Raw genomic sequence first — 18,877 nt, 5'->3', positions numbered from 1 at the left:
ATGTCCTGCCAGCAGAACCAGCAGCAGTGCCAACCCCCTCCCAAATGTACCCCTAAATGCCCTCCCAAGTGCCAGGCCCCCAAATGCCCCCCTAAATGTCCTCCCAAGTGCCCCCCTGTGTCTTCCTGCTGTAGCCTGGGTTCTGGGGGCTGCTGTGGCTCCAGCTCTGGTGGTTGCTGTGGTTCCAGCTCTGGTGGCTGCTGCAGCTCTGGGGGTGGAGGCTGCTGCCTGAGCCACCACAGACCCCGCAGATCTCTTCGTCGCCATCGCCAAAGCTCTGGATGCTGTAGCAGTGGTGGCAGCAGTGGCTGCTGCGGCAGTAGCCAGCAGTCTGGGGACTGCTGCTGATGTTGGTGAGGAAGAATCTAAAAAAGTGTTGAAGAAGGAACACATGTTCAGAAGACTCAGCAATGCTGCTCTTTCTCCTACTATTTCCCTCCTTGCCCTGCCCTTTGAGATGCTGAAATCTCCAAGGAAATGTTCTGCATATTTTACAAATTAAAAAAGCCTTGAAGGCCATTCCAGACTAGACTCTTGTTTTTGCTTTTTGCTTTTCTTATTTTGTTTTGTTTTATTTTTCTCAGTATCAACCTGACTTCTATCCCACAGTCATCTTTTCTTTCAGAGATTGTCACTCTGAGCTGTTGTTCTCTTTTGTACATGTATCTGCTTCCTATGACTTAGACCCACTGCCCTACTATATCTGGAAGAATTTCCTTGATCATTTTAATATAAAGGCGATGTAAGAACATAGAAAAAGCAATCACTCCTCACAATTATAAAACCTGAAAACAAACCCAAGTCAAGGGAGTTGAAGATAAATGTCCACTATTAGACACTCATTAGGACAATGATTCAACGGTCAGACTAAACGAAGACAATGAGCACACCAGTCAGACATTTATCTTTCTACTTTGTTTTATTACTTTCTTATAAACAAAGTTATGACCTAGAAATGTATAAACTTACATATCTTTTTCATCACATCATGTTGCTGCTGTAACTGGTCTGTTATAGTGTGGGAACTCCTGTACAGCTGACCATGGGCAGTGCTCTCATTCCTTCCCCTTAATTAGTGGCTGCAGAAATTTTGATAAACATTGAGTTCATTAGTAGAGAATGAAATGTTTGGAAACCTTTTCAGATGTCTGCTCCCTACTTCTGTGTTTTAATTTAATACATGTCACTACAGTAACACTAAGACAAATTTGTCTTTGTCTTGTGGTTTTCTTCAGGTCTCTAACCCTATCCACTCTTGTTAGTAGGAAAGAGACCTTGTTATCATTGAAAGATGAAGTCAGGATGATGCGGTGCAGGAGTCAGTGAGGGAGTCAGTGAACACGGACATGGTATAGAATAGAGTTTATTCAGAATAGGGGATGGGAGTTAGTGGTAGAGAGGGAGAGAGAGAGGAGAGAGAGAGAGAGAGAGAGAGAGAGTGGAGGCCGGCCATGACCACGTGGAGGGGGGGGGAAGAGCCCCAGGGGCAGAGAGGTAAGCGTGTGGGAGAGCGGTGAGCAAAGAGGGAGAGGAGGAGCAAGTAGCCCTTCTTATAGTGGGCCAGATCTCTGGGGCGGGGCATACCTGGCTATTGCCAGGTAGGTGTGGGGTGGAGCTTACACAGAGCCCCAACAATCATTTTTCCCACTGCCACTTCCACTGGAGAGTTCCCTAAAGTGCACTTACCCTGTCAACCCACAGTGTCAAGTTTATATACACAAGTGTAAGTGTATGTGAAAATGTCCCTATAATACTTCTTCACATTGCTATATATAATTTAAGCAAAAAATCATTAATTTAAATGTAAAGTTAAATTATTCTTGCATAATATTTAGAGCTGTATGCCACAAACAGCAATTTTCCCACTGTGAATACTGTTGAAAACTCACCCTTTGCAATGTGAACAATTCCTAAAACAGTATATCTTCACTTTAACATATAAATAAAGGCTACAGTTCATATTCCCTCCAGGGAGTCCTGATGCCACTGGGGACAACCAAGTAAGCTAATCATTACCCAAATTCCTGTCTGCTGGGACCCAAGCAATCCCAGCAGAGAGGTCTGTCCTGTCCCCTCTGCTCTCCCAGTTATGCCACACCTCTAACTGTAATCTTAGATCTGCATATCACTGCCCAGGCCACAGATGAGTCTCCCCTGCACTCCCATGGGAGCCCCCTGCACCCACCTGGGACAACCAGGACAACCAATGCTGCCTGCTTCCCTGGAGGCCTGCTGACACCCAAGAAAGCCAGAGGCCTGTAGCCATTAGGGACTATTAGCTTTACTGGAAGACTTATCATCCTGTTACCATCACCTACTACCAAACTAGGCAATACCAGAGATAACCAGATGGCTAAAAGCCAGGAAAGAGGCATATTTACAAAAGCCAGGGCAATATAGCCCATCAGAACCCAGCTCTCCTACCACAACAAGCCCTGGATATCCTAACATACTTGAAGAGCAAAACAATGAGGTTAAATCTCTTCTTATGAAGATGATAGAGAACTTTAAAGAAGAAATATATAAATCCCTTAAAATACAGGAAACTACAATCAAACATATAAAGAGAGGCCTTTCAAGAGCAAATGAATAAATATAAAGAAATACAGTAAACTACAATCAAACTAGTAAAGGAAATGAACAAGACTGTTTGAGACCTGAAAATGGAAATCAAAGCAATAGAGATCACACAAACAGAAGCAACCCAGGAGATAGGAAACCTAGGAAAGAGAAGAGGAACTACAGAAACAAACATCACCAGGAAAACACAGGAGATAGAAGACAGAATCTGAGGCATAGATGACATAGAAGAAATTGATATATCAGTCAAAGAAAATGCCAAATCTAAAAAGTTTCTGCCGGGCAGTGGTGGCGCACACCTTTAATCCCAGCAGTTGGGAGGCAGAGGCAGGCGGATTTCTGAGTTCGAGGCCAGCCTGGTCTACAGAGTGAGTTCCAGGACAGCCAGGGCTACACAGAGAAACCCTGTCTCGAAAAACCAAAAAAAAAAAAAAAAAAAAGTTTCTAACAACAACAACAGCAACAACAAAAACCATCTAGGAAATTAGGGTCACTGAAAAATAAGGATGCAATATGAATTATATGAGGGGCTTCACAAATCTAAATGAACAAAGGTGGCTGCATTAAAGAACTCCATTGTTAGAAAGATAAAAAAGCAGACAGATACAAAGGCAGGCAGATTCCTGAGTTCAAGCTCAGCCTGGGACACATCAAGGTGTGTCCCCACTGTGTGGTAGAAATGGTAATTTTAGGACAAGGTCCCACCCAGCTAGTTTATAATCTGTGCTTAACAGAGATAGGCAGATCTCTTAATTCTTTTGTAGTGTTAAAAGAAAATGTGTGCTAGGACATGGATACTGATTCAAATAATAATCAAAAGGAAACCTAAAGTAAATGACTGAACTGATATGTAAAATAAAAGACTGAGTTTAAGATCTGCAGGTGAGAGCTGGACCTAGGCCCCCTACATATTTGTAGAAGATTTACAGCATGTGGATCCCCTAGCTATTGGAGTGTAGACTTCTCTGACTCTGTAGCCTGCCATTGGGTCCCCTTCTACTAGCTGGGCTACCTGGTAGGGCTAGAGAGGAAGAGGATGTGCTTAGTCCTGCTGTGAGTTGATGTCCCATGGCTGTTGATACCCAAGGGGGGCCTCCCCTTCTTTGAGGAGAAGGGAAATGGGTAATGGAGGAAGGAATTTGGAAGGGTGGCCTGCCATTGGGTCCCCTTCTACTAGCTGGGCTACCTGGTAGGGCTAGAGAGGAAGAGGATGTGCTTAGTCCTGCTGTGAGTTGATGTCCCATGGCTGTTGATACCCAAAGGGGGCCTCCCCTTCTTTGAGGAGAAGGGAAATGGGTAATGGGGGAAGGAATTTGGAAGGGTGGTACTGGGAAGAGAGCTGGGCTGTGATTGGGTTGTAAAGTAAATGAATGAATGAATGAATGAATGAATGAATGAATGAATAAGTAAATAAATAAATAAAAATAAAAGTTATAGTGTACGACTCTGGAGAATCTTAGCTTACTGGGGGAACCCCTGAGTGAATCACATGGAGCAGGGAATTGATGCAAAGAGCAAGAGGAATTTATTCTTCCAATGCATTGGGATCATCCTATACCTGAAGGAGAGATGTTGGACAAACCCCTTCCCTCGCCCCACCCTGCCCTCTGCCCTTCTGGTCAGCCTTTCAGGGCAGCAGCCATTAGGCACAATGTGATTGGCAGAACAGTGTGACTTTTAAAGTAATTGCTCTTTAGGGAATGAGGTGGCAAGATCTGTCCTGTGGAATTTGTTTACCTGCTCTGGGCCCACCTGCAGGTGGCAAATGATCATATGATCCATCTGTCCTGCTGAATGTTAGTTAGCCTTCTCCTTCTGGAGGGGAGAGGTCTGGTAGAATTTTCCAAAAGGTCCTGAACTGACCTCTTCATTATTCTTCATTGCTGCCAATGCCATAAGTTTAATATTTTGTTGGCATGTGTAACAAGAGGGATATAAAGCTTTCACATCTTTTTTTAAAAATTTATTTATTTATTTATTTATTTATTTATTTATTTATTTATTTATTTAATGCATGAGGGCTCTGCTGCATATACATCTGCCTGCCTAAAGAGGGCATCAGTTCCCCTTATAGATGTAGATGATAGTGATATGGTTGCTGGGAATTGAACTCAGAATCTCTGGAAGAGCATCCAGTGCTCTTAACCTCTGAACCATCTCTCCAGCCCGCTTTATCACTTCTTAGTTGTCAAAGTTTTCAAGTTCCTTGAATAATTGATAAAACATATAATGTTTAACAACTTACACAATTTTAATTCTTAAACAGAATAAAATACAATTTTTAGACACTTTAATTTTCTTTATTAAAATTTATTTTTTTCAGTTTCATACATGTGTACAATACATTGTGATGTATAGGTATTTTATCATCTTGTAAAACTGAAGCACTATGCTTCCTCATCATTATATCCCCTCAGGCCCTCTCCCTGGCCTCTGTAAATCAATACTCCCTGTCGTGCCCTTGTGAATCTGAACAATTGCAGTGTCTTACAGAAAAACTGTATAATTTTTGTCTTTTTCAAATACATATTGTAATTATTCTACACTCTTTACATTTTATCTATATTGTAGCATACATATATATTTCCACAATTGTTTTAAGAAAATGTCTCACTCATGTAGATTAGGCTGGCTGGTCAGGAAAGAGCTATGCAACCAGGTTTCTCTCAAGATTGTGATTCCCCCTGACTGTAATTATATGAATGAGCTATCACAACTTCCACTCTAAAGTTTATGTCATATTCTTTGGAGTTTTAGCACTGTATTTTTTAAATACAATCGCCAATCAATATACAATTGTAATGCCTTCATCTTTTGGCTATTGTAAATAGTGCTTCTATGAACAGGGTATAGAAATAGCTCTTCAAATCTTTGTTTTCAATGCATATGTTACATACATATACAGAGAGACAAATACATACATATACATGTTAGTAGGCACATAGATAGGTGGGAGACTGATAAAGAGATGAATAATATAATTTTGAGGAACAAGTATTTTCATATTCACTTGCATTCCAAACATTGCACAGAGGAACCAATTCCTCTGCATACTCCTCATAAGCTGTCACTCTGTGCTGTGTTCATTGTGGCTACCCTCTTGGCTCTCAAGTCATATCTTATTGTGGATTTTATTTGCCTAATAGTCATATTGAGCAACTTGACCTGTGTTTGTGGGTCATTCTATCTATTATTTTTAAAAAATGTACATTGGAGTCTTTTCTAAGATTTAAATCAAGTTGTTTACTTCTATGTTAGTAAGCTGAAGGTGTCTATTACACACTATGAATAATCTCTTGTTGTCAGATATACTTGTACCAAAGATTGTCATTTTGATGTGTGCACTTTGTTCAGTCATTCTTAGAAAATTTTATCATTAATGTAATTCATGAAATCTACATTCTTTTTTGTGACTGTGCTACTACTTTACAGAAGTTGAAAATTCCAGTATTTCAACATTTTTCCATTATGTGTGCTTGTAGTAATTATTTTTTCTTCATTCTTATATTTAGGGTCTTTGCTGCATAATAGGGACTTATCTTGTCTAAATTTTAAGACAGTGGACCTGGTATTGATCAGTTCTTAATTTATGTGAGATGTTAGAATACTATGACACTTACTTTTAAAATATAGCAGATGGTTTGGGACACCAGAGAAAGCACATACATAGCTTAAAAATGAAAGTAGCTTAAACTGAATGTGACAGCTGGATTGACCTCATCTGTGCACAGCAAACAATGCCAGACACTTTACTCTCTGTACTCGGTGGAGTATTACTGGTTATATGACTCAGCCAACTAATATAAGCACCTGTTCAATTCAAGGCACAACTGATCCCCAGATGTTAAAACTAATATGTGATAGCAGTCCTGGCCAAGATAAACAAAAGTTTTTGGTAGACTCAAATAAAGAAGACTTTATTGTCACAAAATATTGAAGAAGAAAGAAATTAGGTCATAGGGACAATTTTATAACTTGACATAGAATTTCAGCATTTTATAGACAAGGACATGGAGGACAGAAAAAAAGGAGAGCAAAAATATGGGCTTGTCTTCTAAACATGGCCTCCTCTGCATAGCAAGTTTGAGATCTTCATGGCACTGGTCAGCAGCAACCCCCAGACTGCTGGCTACTGCCACTGCTGCCACCACAGCAGCCACTGCTGCCACCACTGCTGCCACAGCAGCCACCACTGCTGCCACCACTGCTGCCACAGCAGCCACTGCTGCCACCACTGCTACAGCATCCAGAGCTTTGGCGATGGCGACGAAGAGATCTGCGGGGTCTGTGGTGGCTCAGGCAGCAGCCTCCACCCCCAGAGCTGCAGCAGCCACCAGAGCTAGAGCCACAGCAACCACCAGAGCTGGAGCCACAGCAGCCCCCAGAACCCAGGCTACAGCAGGAAGACACAGGGGGGCACTTGGGAGGACACTTAGGGGGGCATTTTGGAGGGCACTTGGGGGTCTGGCACTTGGGAGTCTGGCACTTGGGAGGACACTTGGGAGGAGGCTGGCACTGCTGTTGGCTTTGCTGACAGGACATCTCGACTGGTGAGTGCTCAGGATCTGTAGGAGAGAAAAGGAGAAGTCAGAACTATGATCCTCCAGTCACTGCACCCTGCATGCTTAGCATCCATGATACTCATAGAAACACCATCCCTAGTAGTTTCAGTTCTAATACACTCATCCCCTCACATTCTCAACATCATGTCTTGGGAACATCAGAAACTCATGTAAATCTGGTAAGAACTGGCATATGCTATCCAGCAGAGAATGACAAAACAAGCTAATGTTAACTTAAAAGGCTCTGAATCATAGACTTAAATGTGGCAGAGGAAACCATTCTGAACTTGTCTTCGAACTGAAATTTCTGAATTAATGCATCACTTCCAGGAGGGGATGTATTTTAAAACAAAGGCCAATCATTCTCTTTCATAACTTTCAAGTTAATTTTACCACACAAGTCACTACTGCAAAGAATCTGGGTTCTTATTGGATAAGTGAAGTGATTCCCTCAATGAAATGTCTGAAAGATCCCATATTTCCTGTAGACTAGGATTATGAATCCCTGCCCCTGCTCTCTGAAAAGCTTTCACATATGCTAAATTCACCACCTGCTCAAATGAACACCACCACCAGAGTGGAGCTGGTAGTGTTCCTGTCATTCCTGGAAGTGTGTGAACAATCCCAGAATTTTAACTCTGGGTTTTATACGTTCAGAGGAGCATCTACTACCCTATTCTGCCTTCCCCGTTGTTTCCTTTGATTCTGGGCAAGGATGAATTTCTAAGCAAGCCTTTCAAGTTTGTTTAAGGTGCATAAACAGCTGTGCTTCAGGGTCCTGTTATGACAGATTCACTTTAAAGAGAATCTTGTTCTCTGCAGAGCCTTTATTATATGGACCCCATCTACTCATGCCTCACATTGATATGAAAGTGGCCAATTATCTACCCATCGTTCTGGTCTACCCCAAGACTTCTGTAAGAATAGGGCCACAGAGCTGGTCTCCCCTCCATCTCTCATCTCAGCTCCCCTTTGATAAAGGCCATGCGATTACCCCCAGTGGGCACTTACCAAGGTGACAGGTAATTCAAGATCCGTGGACACCTCAGGAGAAGTGGATGGAGGTATGCTGTCTCTCAGTCCTTTTATACTGATCCTGGGTTCTGCCCTGACCTGTGAGACAGTGACTGGTCATGGATGTCCCTGTCTCCTGACACCCACATTGTCCTGTGACTGGTGATGACCAAATATTCCTTACCAGATTTTCTCCATGAGTTCAGAGATGCTTAAGCCTGGACTATGGTTTAGGCATGGGGTGAGGAGGAAACAGATTCATGTCATCATTAATTTCACATACTTAAAGAGTATCAGCCCCAGGAACTACCCATGTCTCAGTTTATCTCATTTACTGCCTATAGCATGAGACTGCAGTATTCAAGCCAGTCACTTACATAGCTATCTATACTATGCCAACCCAAATGGTTGCATCATATAGTTAGACATCTATAGGGACAAAATCTAGGATGAGAGTCCTGAGCCTTGTAGGGGTACAGCTAAGGCTGTGGTTTGAAATATTTTTGGCCTTCATATTTCCCTTGTTAACTCTACTATTAAAATATAAATGAGAATTATCTTAGTGCTATCAATGTTAATAAAGTATTAGAAAATAATAACAGAGCTCACTAGAGAAAGTGAATTATGACAGATTCTTAACAGATGTTTCCTTTGACTTTCTGAATAAAGAGATATAAAAACTCTTCTTTAAGAAAAATAATTGAAAAACTGGACAGACAGTTCGGTGGATAAAGTACTTGATGTGTAATTATATAACCCTGAATTGGGATCTCCAGAAATGACAAAAACATCAGATGCACAGGACATACCTATAATCCAAGTGGAGTGGCATATATACTGGGTGATTTCAGAAGATCTAAGACTAAGTTGCCTAAAATAAGGAGCTTTGGGTTCTATGAGAAACCATGTCTCAAACAAAAAGGTGCCGAAGAGAACAAGACAAGACATCCTGATGCAACCCCTGGCCTTCTCATGTCCTGCACAGTACATGCAACCATCAGGCACATGCATACTCACTGTACACCAGACAGATGCACACAAAAATTAAAATAATTGTAGATACGTCTTCAGTAGTCATACTTCTTATGTAGGAACATGCTATGAGACTATCCATTCTGTAAAATTAATATATACTACTAAGTAAAAAACAGAATTTACTTTTTGAGAAAATGGGTTTTATTATTTGTCAGGTGGTTTTACATTTTTAGATCAAATGCTTCATGAATTTTGTATCATCTTGCCCATGGGTTACAGGAATGTCACTTTTATTTCCCCTGAGTTAGCAAACATGCTGCAGAAGGAAACACATCTCTTTATTTTTACAAATGTGAGTTGTAGTTTCCCGTTTTGTGTGTTTCTGTGAGAGAGTGTGGATATGCCTGCAAGTGTCAGCAGATGCTGGAAAAGGTTGTCAGATGCACTGGGGCTGGATTTACTAGCTGTTAGGTTGTTGGGATTCAAACTCTGGTCCTAGCACTCTTAACCACCAGACCATCTCTCCATCTCCCATATGCTTGTTCTCAAATGACAATTTCTGTAGAAGGTTGACATGGTAAGATATGAAGTAAGAAAATAATCAGTAAAATAAATAGAACACACATCTTTCTTCTCTGTATTATTGGGAGGGCTGGGGTTTAGGGGTTCATATAGATGAAGGAAGTGATAAGAGGAGAGAAAGTTCTGTGGAATAGTGCTTGCATATTTATCCATGCAGATGGATAAGAAGAGACACATCCCTCCATGACGGGGTCAAGATCAAGAGTTATCACTAATGGGATGTTTTAGGCCTCTGTGATCTCTTTATCCCTGAGGCTTCCATATTTTTCTACTGCTTCACAAGTTTCATATGGAAGGGGGAGTTGAATTTACTCAGTTTCAGCATTTCAATGAAAAAAGTTAAGATATAATCTAGTACAAGAGAGTTGTAGAGTCATACTGTGATGTTCTCTAAAACTGAACAAACTCAGGGAGATTATAAACACAAGCTAGAATGAGTCAGGTGAAGCAAAAGATCTTTGGGAATAAAGGATTGACTATGACTTTGGAATAATGTTCAAGTCACCTGAACATGACAAGCATCAAGAAAATGTGAGAGAGATGATTCCATATATCCTTCTTTTTGTCTTTCTGTCATGTCAACTGTCTATTGGCTTATCATCTATTTATTAATCTAGTTATCTATGCGTCTCTTCAGGTCTACTTTTTCTCAGAGAATGTTATCCACAAGTGACAAGACTCTTCAGAGAAAATACTGACACCAGATTATTTGAATATCTTTATTCTATTCTAATGTCATGGACAAATAAACCACTCTGTAGTAATATATGTCTATAGTAGATTCTGGACTTCATGCACTTTAGGGAGCTTTGGCCTTTTGCTTTACCTGTACATTTTATATTTTTCACATTCCCTAAGAAATGATTATAAGTCCACCACTTTATTTTCTACACTTGGTAATAAATATATTTCCCTGAAACACAATCTGTGCAATTTTCTCTGCCAGGTATGTTCACCTCAGTCCTTCTGATTATTTTTTGATCATGAATATATGACCACAATAAATGCTTGAAGACCATACTGGGCTTTGTATTTTATTTTCATTAATTCACAGAATGCTGTATACTTTGGTTATTTTAAAACTCTTAAATCCTCTAATATTGCCAGTAACATTTCATGATATTAATAGCTATTCCTAAGGACTCCTGTCACCTAAAAATGACTTGCACTCTGAGACAACCAGTGTGAGTCATTGAGGCAACATCACTAAAAGTCTGCCACTGTCTCATCAGCTGTGACATCTTTTCTTCTGGTCAAGTTATTCCAAAGAGCTTAGTAACAGGGAGAGGCCAGGAATTGACTTCTGGATTCAATTCAAGCAAGGCTGCTCAGCTCAGCTTCCAACTTTGAGGATGACAATGGGCTAAAATACCAGCCGGTGCATGCCTCTACCAGTGTGCAGGACAACACCCAGGCCTTCAGATGACCTGCATAAGTGATATGCGAGCACCCTTCTTGCTTCAGGAAACTGGAATTTAATCCTTGACCATGAGTATATCTGACTTATGTGTCAGGTCACTATACCACTGTGGTCAGTCAAATATTGGTTTTTTTCAGGGTCTCCCTTTTTTGCAGTTATGTTATTTGTCGGCAAATTTCCTTCTTATTCTTGATCATAAGAAAAATTTGTAGACTCAGAACCAGAAACAATTTAAGCTAAACACTGTTGTTTTCTGTGATCCAGGAATGCAGCAAGCATTTTATCTATAAAACCTTGAAATATTCATAAATAGTAAAGCAATTATTTTGTAGTGTGAAAGAAAATTTAGTTAGAATTTATCACCATTTAAATCTATAACTTTTAAAATCTTTATTTTTATGTTTATAGGTCAGTTAGTATATGCATGCAGGTGTCTTGAGGGAAGGTGTCTGTCGAGGCTAGAAGAATGAGTTGGAGGACTGGTACTGTTGTAACTGGAATTTGTGATTCATCATGTGAGTTCTGGTAATTTAATCTGGGTCCTCTGCAAGAGCAGCAAATGATTTTAATCATTGAACTGTCTCACTTTCTCCCTAAAATTATGTTATTTGAGGCAATCAAGTGGGTTCAATGTATAAAGGTGATTTATCCTAAGCCTGACAACCTGGCTCTTATACCTGGACAAGTATGGTAGAAAGAAGAACAAATTCCTAAAAGTTGTCCTCTGATCTCCACATACGTGCCATACCGTATAGGCATTAATGCGCACAAGCACACATACACTAGACAGACAGACAGACAGACAGACAGACAGGCAGACAGATGGATGGACTGATGGATGGACGGACAGACGGGCGCATGCAATAAAATATTAATTTTATCATCTGTTTGCTGATAATGCAATGGTTTTAACTATGACATATGTAGATAAACCAAACTAAACTTTCAACATTCCTAAGTAGTTATAATTAGCATTATGTCCTCAAAAATGTCAAACACACCTCACAAAAAACGTAAAAGCTAAGCTAATTTTAGCAGTTTACTCTATATGTTGAATACAATCACATTGTTTTATATTGGATCTGTAGAATAGTTATCTTATTGCAAAGCTAAAATTGCATGCTCATTCATCAATAACTTTTTGTTATTCTCTCTACCTAACTACTAAAACTGAACATTTTCCTGCTTGGGTATAGAGAGTAATAGGGTGCTGTCGATGAGTTTTACTAACCTCAGGAGATTAGAAAGACACAACTAGTCTTTTGGTCACTCTTGTTTAATTATAATTAACACATTGTGTTTATATTTGTTCCATGTTTTAACATACATATCTTTCTCTTTTAAGAGTATTTGGTATTGCATTGTGTATATCTACCAGAACTTTTAATAACATCATAAATCAATGAACAATTGAATTACACTAGCCTTTGGCTATTGTAAACAATGCTACTGTAAATGGGTAAACAAATTCCTCCTCAAGGTGCTAGACTTTCTGCTTCTCATGAGATTGCTGATATATTTTTCATGATATCATGCTGTTTTCTGTAATTATTATTGCATTTTGTGTTCCATACTTTGAGTAAGGATCCTAAATCCTCCGCATATTCACCACCAACCCTCAGTCTCTGCTGTTTATAATATACAGTTTCAGGTTTGACGCATCATATGGGTGTATTTGCATTTACCTAACAGAAATTATGAGCTTTTCATATAATTAGCCATTATTTTTTTAAATCTTCTTTGGAAAAATATGTATTCAAGCCCTTTCTGTGTTTTAAATCAAGTTGTTCATTCTTTGTTGGAAAGTTTAAAGTATTTGTTTCAGACTGTGCATAGTGCTACACTCTCAGATATATACACATATTTAACTCCTTTCTCAAAGTTTTCCTTTAATTGTATTTATTGGGCTTTTGAGTAACAGGGTTTTGGGTTTTTTTTGTTGTTGTTGTTGTTTTGGTTTTTTTTATAGAAAGAGTTTTGGTATCCAGTTTAGGCAATTATGGCCAAATCCAATGTTGCAAGGTTTCCTTTTGTGTCTTGTTCTTAGTCTTAGACCTTTGACAGTCATCCTTTGTGTGTGCTCTGATGTTCCAGATTCATTGTTCACCAAGTAGATACCTAATTTTTTTTATAATTCTGCTGAGAAATCTGTGCCCCTCATTGAATGGCCTTAACACTCTGCTTGAGAGTCATTTATTTAACCATGTATGTGAGGATCGCTCTCTGGATCTCATTCCATTCCTTATTCCAGTTACATGCATTATTTTCTTACTACTTTGTTCCATTTAACGTGCGTGTCTATATACTAGTAACTTAACAACTTCATTATTTTAGATTTGCAATAAGTTTTAAAAATCAGAAATACATTTTCAATCAGTTTGGTGGCTCCTCAGAAAACTGGACATAGTACTACCTGAGAACCCAGCTATACCACTCCTGGGCATATACTCAGAAATGCTCCAACATGTAATAAGGATGCATGCTTCACTATGTTCATAGCAGTCTTATTTATAATATCCAGAAGCTGGAAAGAACCCAGATGTCCTTCGACAGAGGAATGGATGCAGGAAATGTGGTATATTTTTACAATGGAGTACTGCTCAGCTTTTAAAAATAATGAATTCATGAAATTCTTAGGCAAATGGATGGAACTAGAAAATATCATTCTGAATGAGGTAACCCAATCACAAAAGAACACACATGGTCTGCACTCACTGATAAGTGGATATTAACCCAAAAGCTCTGAATACCCAAGATATGATTCACAGATCAAGAAGAGGGAAGACCAAAGTGTGGGTGCTGCTGCTCTTCTGAAAAGGGGAACAAAATATTCATAAGAGCAAATACAGAGATAAAGTATAGAGCAGAAACTGAAGGAAAGTCCATCCAGAGACTGTCCCTCCTGGGGATTCATCCCATATACAGTCACCAAACCCCAGCACTATTGTGGATGCCAAGAAATGATTGCTGAAAGGAGCCTGATACTGTCTCCTGAAAGGCCTTGCCAGAGTTACAAATACAGAGTTGGATGCTTGCAGCCAACCATTGGATTGAGTGTGGGATTCCCAATGGAGGAGTTAGAGAAAGGACTGAAGGAGCTGAAGGGGTTTGCAATGCATAGGAAGAACAACAATATCAACCAACCAGACATTTCCTGCCCCTCCCCCCCACAGAGCTCCAAGGGACTAAGTCAGCAATCAAGGAGTACACATGGCTCCAGCTGCATATGTAGCAGAGGATTGCCTTGTCAGGCATCAATGAAAGGAGAGGTCCTTGGTTCTATGAAGGCTAGATAGATGCTCCAGTGTACTGAAATCAAGTGTGGGGAGGTGGGGGTGGAGTAGGTGAAGAACACCCTCATAGAAGCAGGCGGAGGGAGGATGGGATAGGAGGTTTCTGGGAGGGGGAAACTGGTAAAAGGATAACATTTGAAATATAAAGAAAATACCCAATTTAAAAAAAACTATGAAAATAACCCTATATATTGGAGCTAATTAGATGGCTAAATGGACATTGGGAAGAAAAGAAATATCTTTTCAAGTTTTTGCCTTTTTAATATTTTTTGAATTATTCAGAAAATAATTTGTAATAGGTCATATTGTATACAGTTTAGAAATTATTATATTTATCTTTTTTTGGCAGGAGAGGAAGGGCTGTATGTGTCTTGTGATGAACATGAAATCAGAAAAGAAGTGTAGGAATTGGCTCTCTATCATGTGGGTCCTGGGATTGACCTCATATTGTCATGCATAGTGACAAGTGTCTTGTGTTAAATTGAATGAGAATACTTAGTTCACATTCTGTGGAACTGTTTGGGAAATGTTAGGAGGTGTAGCTTCCTTGAAGACAGGGTATCATTGCGGGTGGCTTTGAGGTTTCAAAAGCCCCTGCCAGTCCCAGTTGGATTTCTTTATGCTTTGTGGTTGTAAATCAAATATAAGCTCTCAGCTACTGCTTCAGCGCTTTGTCTACCTGCTTGCTGGCCATGTTCCATGCCATGAAGATTATGAACTCACGCTCTGAAACTGTAGACCTCAAGAAGCTCTTCTATAAGTTTCCTTTATGATGTCTCTTCACAGAATAGAAAAGTTGCTAAGACACAAATTGATACCAGGAGTGGGATATTGTTATGACAGACCTGAACATGATGTTTATTAGAAGAATGTAGAAGATTATGGAATTTGGAGTAGAAAATCTGTTAAATGCTGTAAGCAAGATTTAATAGACCATACTAGTAGAATCTTGGAAGATAACACTGCTGAGAACTGTAGGGACTATGAAAGCCCAGCTCAAGAGGTATCAGAGAGGAATAATACTAGCAAATAGGCTGGAAATAGAACATTCTTGTGACGTTTTGGTAGAAACAAACAAACAAACAACAACAACAACAAAGTTGCTGTTTTCTTCCCTTTTCCTAAAAAACCTTCCCGAGGCTAAATTGAAAGGTTTCAGACTAATTTCATCAGCGCAAGAGATTTCAATTCAGTCTAGTACGGACTCTGCTGTGAATCATTAGTGCTATTAGTGATCACTTCTATGCAAGTCTACAATACAAAAGAGCAAGTGGATCATAAAGAAATATATAATATTTGAGGAAAAAAAGAGTAGGAGGAAATTTCTTGTTGGAGTTATAACTAGTACTTAAGGAGGTAAGCTTAGTGTGATGCTCAGTGGAATTAAGGGAGTTGTGACTTTAGGATAAAACTCCACCCAGATAAGCTTCCATTTGTAGAAATAAAATTCCCAAGGAAATTTCTGTACCTAAAACCAACTACAAAAAGAATGCTTATACAAATGTGATTTCAGGAGGAGGGTCAAGCTTCATCCCAAGCAGGAAGATAGGTTTGAACCTGGTAGTATTGGCCATGTGGCTCTGATTTTAGAGTCATGAAGAATACAGAAATAAAGGGTTTGCGGAATGTTGTCCTCTGGTTAACTATCAGGATATGAGGTAGGGGAGTCTCTGAATGGCAGGCTTGAGAGGCCATTGCATAAATCTATGAAGGTGAACCTTGAATCGTACAGAAGACCCTGGCATATTAGAAATTCTATAGCTAGGAGGTATCTATCTATAAGAACTACATACAAGGAGTGCATCCCGCCCAGTAGAGAAGAGGGTCCTGCAGTCAGGAAAGCTAGAAGGGAATAGCCATAGGAATCCTTTGATATCAGACATAGATTTATAAGACTTGGAGTTTTCCTAGTTGGCTTTTGCTCTTGCTTTGGTCCAATATTTTCTCACTGTGCCCCTATTCCTCCCTTTTGAAATGGCAATATATATTCTGTGTCATTGTATGGTGGAAGAATGCAATTTTTTGATATGATTTTTATAGGAGGTTATATATAAGAGATGGCTGTGTTGAGACCATGAAAACTACAGGGAATTTTGATGTGTGAATTGATACATTTTGCATTACAGTGTGGCTACGAGCCTATGGGAACTAGGATGTTGAATGTGGTGGTTTGAATGAGAATGGTCCACATAGACAGATATATTTGAACACTTGGTGGCCAGTTTTGGGAAGTGTTTTGGAAAAAAAGAAGGATTGTGGTCTTGTAGGAGGAGTTATATCACTGGAGAGGGCCTTTGAGGTTTCAAAAATCCTCATCATTCCCAGAGATTTTTCTGTGTCTCTTTGTGGATCAGACATAAACTCTCAGCTACTTCTCAAGCATCATGCCTATGTCCTTTTTGCTATATGCTTCTGACCATGATAAGTATGGATTAAAATACACTGCAACTTCAAGCCCAATAAACTCTTTCTTCTATAAATTGCCTTGATTTAATGTCTCTTCACAACAATAGAAAAGTAACCAAGACAAACCTAAGCAGTCACACCTGCTCCCCATATATACTTTTAATGTGCTATTGAATGCTTTGTTCCCATTGCGTTAAGAACTTTTTACTGCCAATATTATTGGGATTATGGATGTATTGTTTTCTTTCCCAAAATGTCTTCGATTCTGTTGGCAGAATAGCACTAGCGTATTAGAATGAGTTTAGAAGTATCTGTTTCCTTTATGCCTTTTGAGAAAAATTTGAGTGTGTTTGGTGTTGATTTTACTTTAAAATGTCCAGAGTCATTTCCCAGTGAGACTTTTTAGGCCTATACGTTATTTGTTGGAAGATTATTCATAGATTCAATCTTCTTGCTTTGTTTGCAGTTTGTCCTGAAGCCATCATTTTATTTCTTCAAATATTCAATTTATTGGCACACAGTTATTTACAGAATTCTTTTATAATACAATTCACCTTTTACAAACTAATTGCAATGTCCACTGATTTTGCCTAGTTTTATTTTCTTCTTTGACCCTTTTCTCTTAAGTTTTAACAGTACAAAGAAGCAACTCTTTATTTCATTTTCTTCAACATTTACTTATTTTCTTAAGTATTTATTTTTTGCATTTTTAAAGTTAGGATGTTTTGCCTGCATGCATGTCTGTGTACCACTTGTGGACTTGGTGCCTGTAGAGGCCAGAAGAGAGCCAGATTCCCTGGAATTTTAGTTACAGGCACTTGTGAGCTGCCATGTGGCTTCTACAAGTTGAAGCCTGATCCTCTGAAAGGGCAAACAGTGTTCTTACATGAGACATCTCTGCTACTTCTACCTCTTGGGCTTTTTTGGGGGTGGGGGTTGTTTGTTTGGTTTTGCTTAGTCTTTTCTGCAGCTCACTGATCTGTGGTCTTATCTTTCTAATTTACTTCTTCTAATGTGGGATCAGTTTGTTCTTTCCTGACTCACTGTGGTTGGTGTTACTGGGCCTTTGTCATGTAATATTTATTGGAATAAATTTAACTCAGCACAGCTTTGGTAGCATGGAAAGACAAAAGCAAGTTGTAACATGGTTTCTTATCATAATCAGATGAACCTAAAATGTAATGTCAAAAAAAGAACAGGAAATTCCACAAATATGTCAGTCTTAGTAACAAATTATGCTAAAAATCACAAAAGAAATCATAACTTACCCCACAACAATGCCATTGAAAACATAGTGTTCCAAAGCACCTGGAATTCATGTATCCCCATCCTTTACACCCCATAGTGTCTCTAACAACCCCTCATATTACCCCACTTTCTCAAATTCATAGCCCCTCTTTAATTATCATTGATACATATGCAAATACTAATACAATCTGCCAAGTCCATTCAATGTTGTACATATGAGCATATGAGTGTGTGTGTATATGTGTGTGTGTGCATGTGTGTGTGTGTGTGTATGTGTAAAACTGACCATTTCGTGTGTGTGTGTGTGTGTGTGTGTGTGTGTGTGTGTGTGTGTGTATGTGTAAAACTGACCATTTCGTAATGAATAACCTATCCTGAGACTTGAATTGGAGAAAACCCGATTCTGCTTCTTTTAGTGCCATTAATTTTCCAGAGTTCTTCATCTGGGGATAGAGTCCATTTAGTGCTTCCAATATAATTTTAGGTGTCTGTCCATCCACTGGGGTTTGTTAAAACCTGCCATACTCTACATAGCTTTAGGGGTTGATCTGACTGGAGCAACAAGGGAATGGAAAGAGGACAGAGTCATCAATACATGTACAGATGGCCATGTGCTCTGATGGACACCAACAACAGGAATTTGGAAAGTTTATTATGTACACTGAAATAGAGAAGTCAGATTTGTGTATACAGGGTTCAGATGGCCATGTGCTCTGATGGACACCAACAACAGGAATTTGGAAAGTTTATTATGTACACTGAAATAGAGAAGTCAGATTTGTGTATACCGCAGAATA

General features: G+C 39.3%; 1 protein-coding gene across 1 annotated transcript; it reads left to right on the top strand.

Annotated features, from left to right (window-relative positions):
- Lce1c (late cornified envelope 1C) lies at positions 1–348 on the top strand. The gene has a single exon (XM_052180946.1). The coding sequence runs from the start codon at positions 1–3 to the stop codon at positions 346–348; it is 348 nt and encodes a 115-aa protein (XP_052036906.1).
- The last annotated feature ends 18,529 nt before the right edge of the window (positions 349–18,877 follow it).

This window comes from Apodemus sylvaticus, chromosome 4 (genome assembly GCF_947179515.1).
Source record: "Apodemus sylvaticus chromosome 4, mApoSyl1.1, whole genome shotgun sequence".
Taxonomy (NCBI): domain Eukaryota; kingdom Metazoa; phylum Chordata; class Mammalia; order Rodentia; family Muridae; genus Apodemus; species Apodemus sylvaticus.
This window is presented reverse-complemented; position numbering and strand designations above follow the sequence as displayed.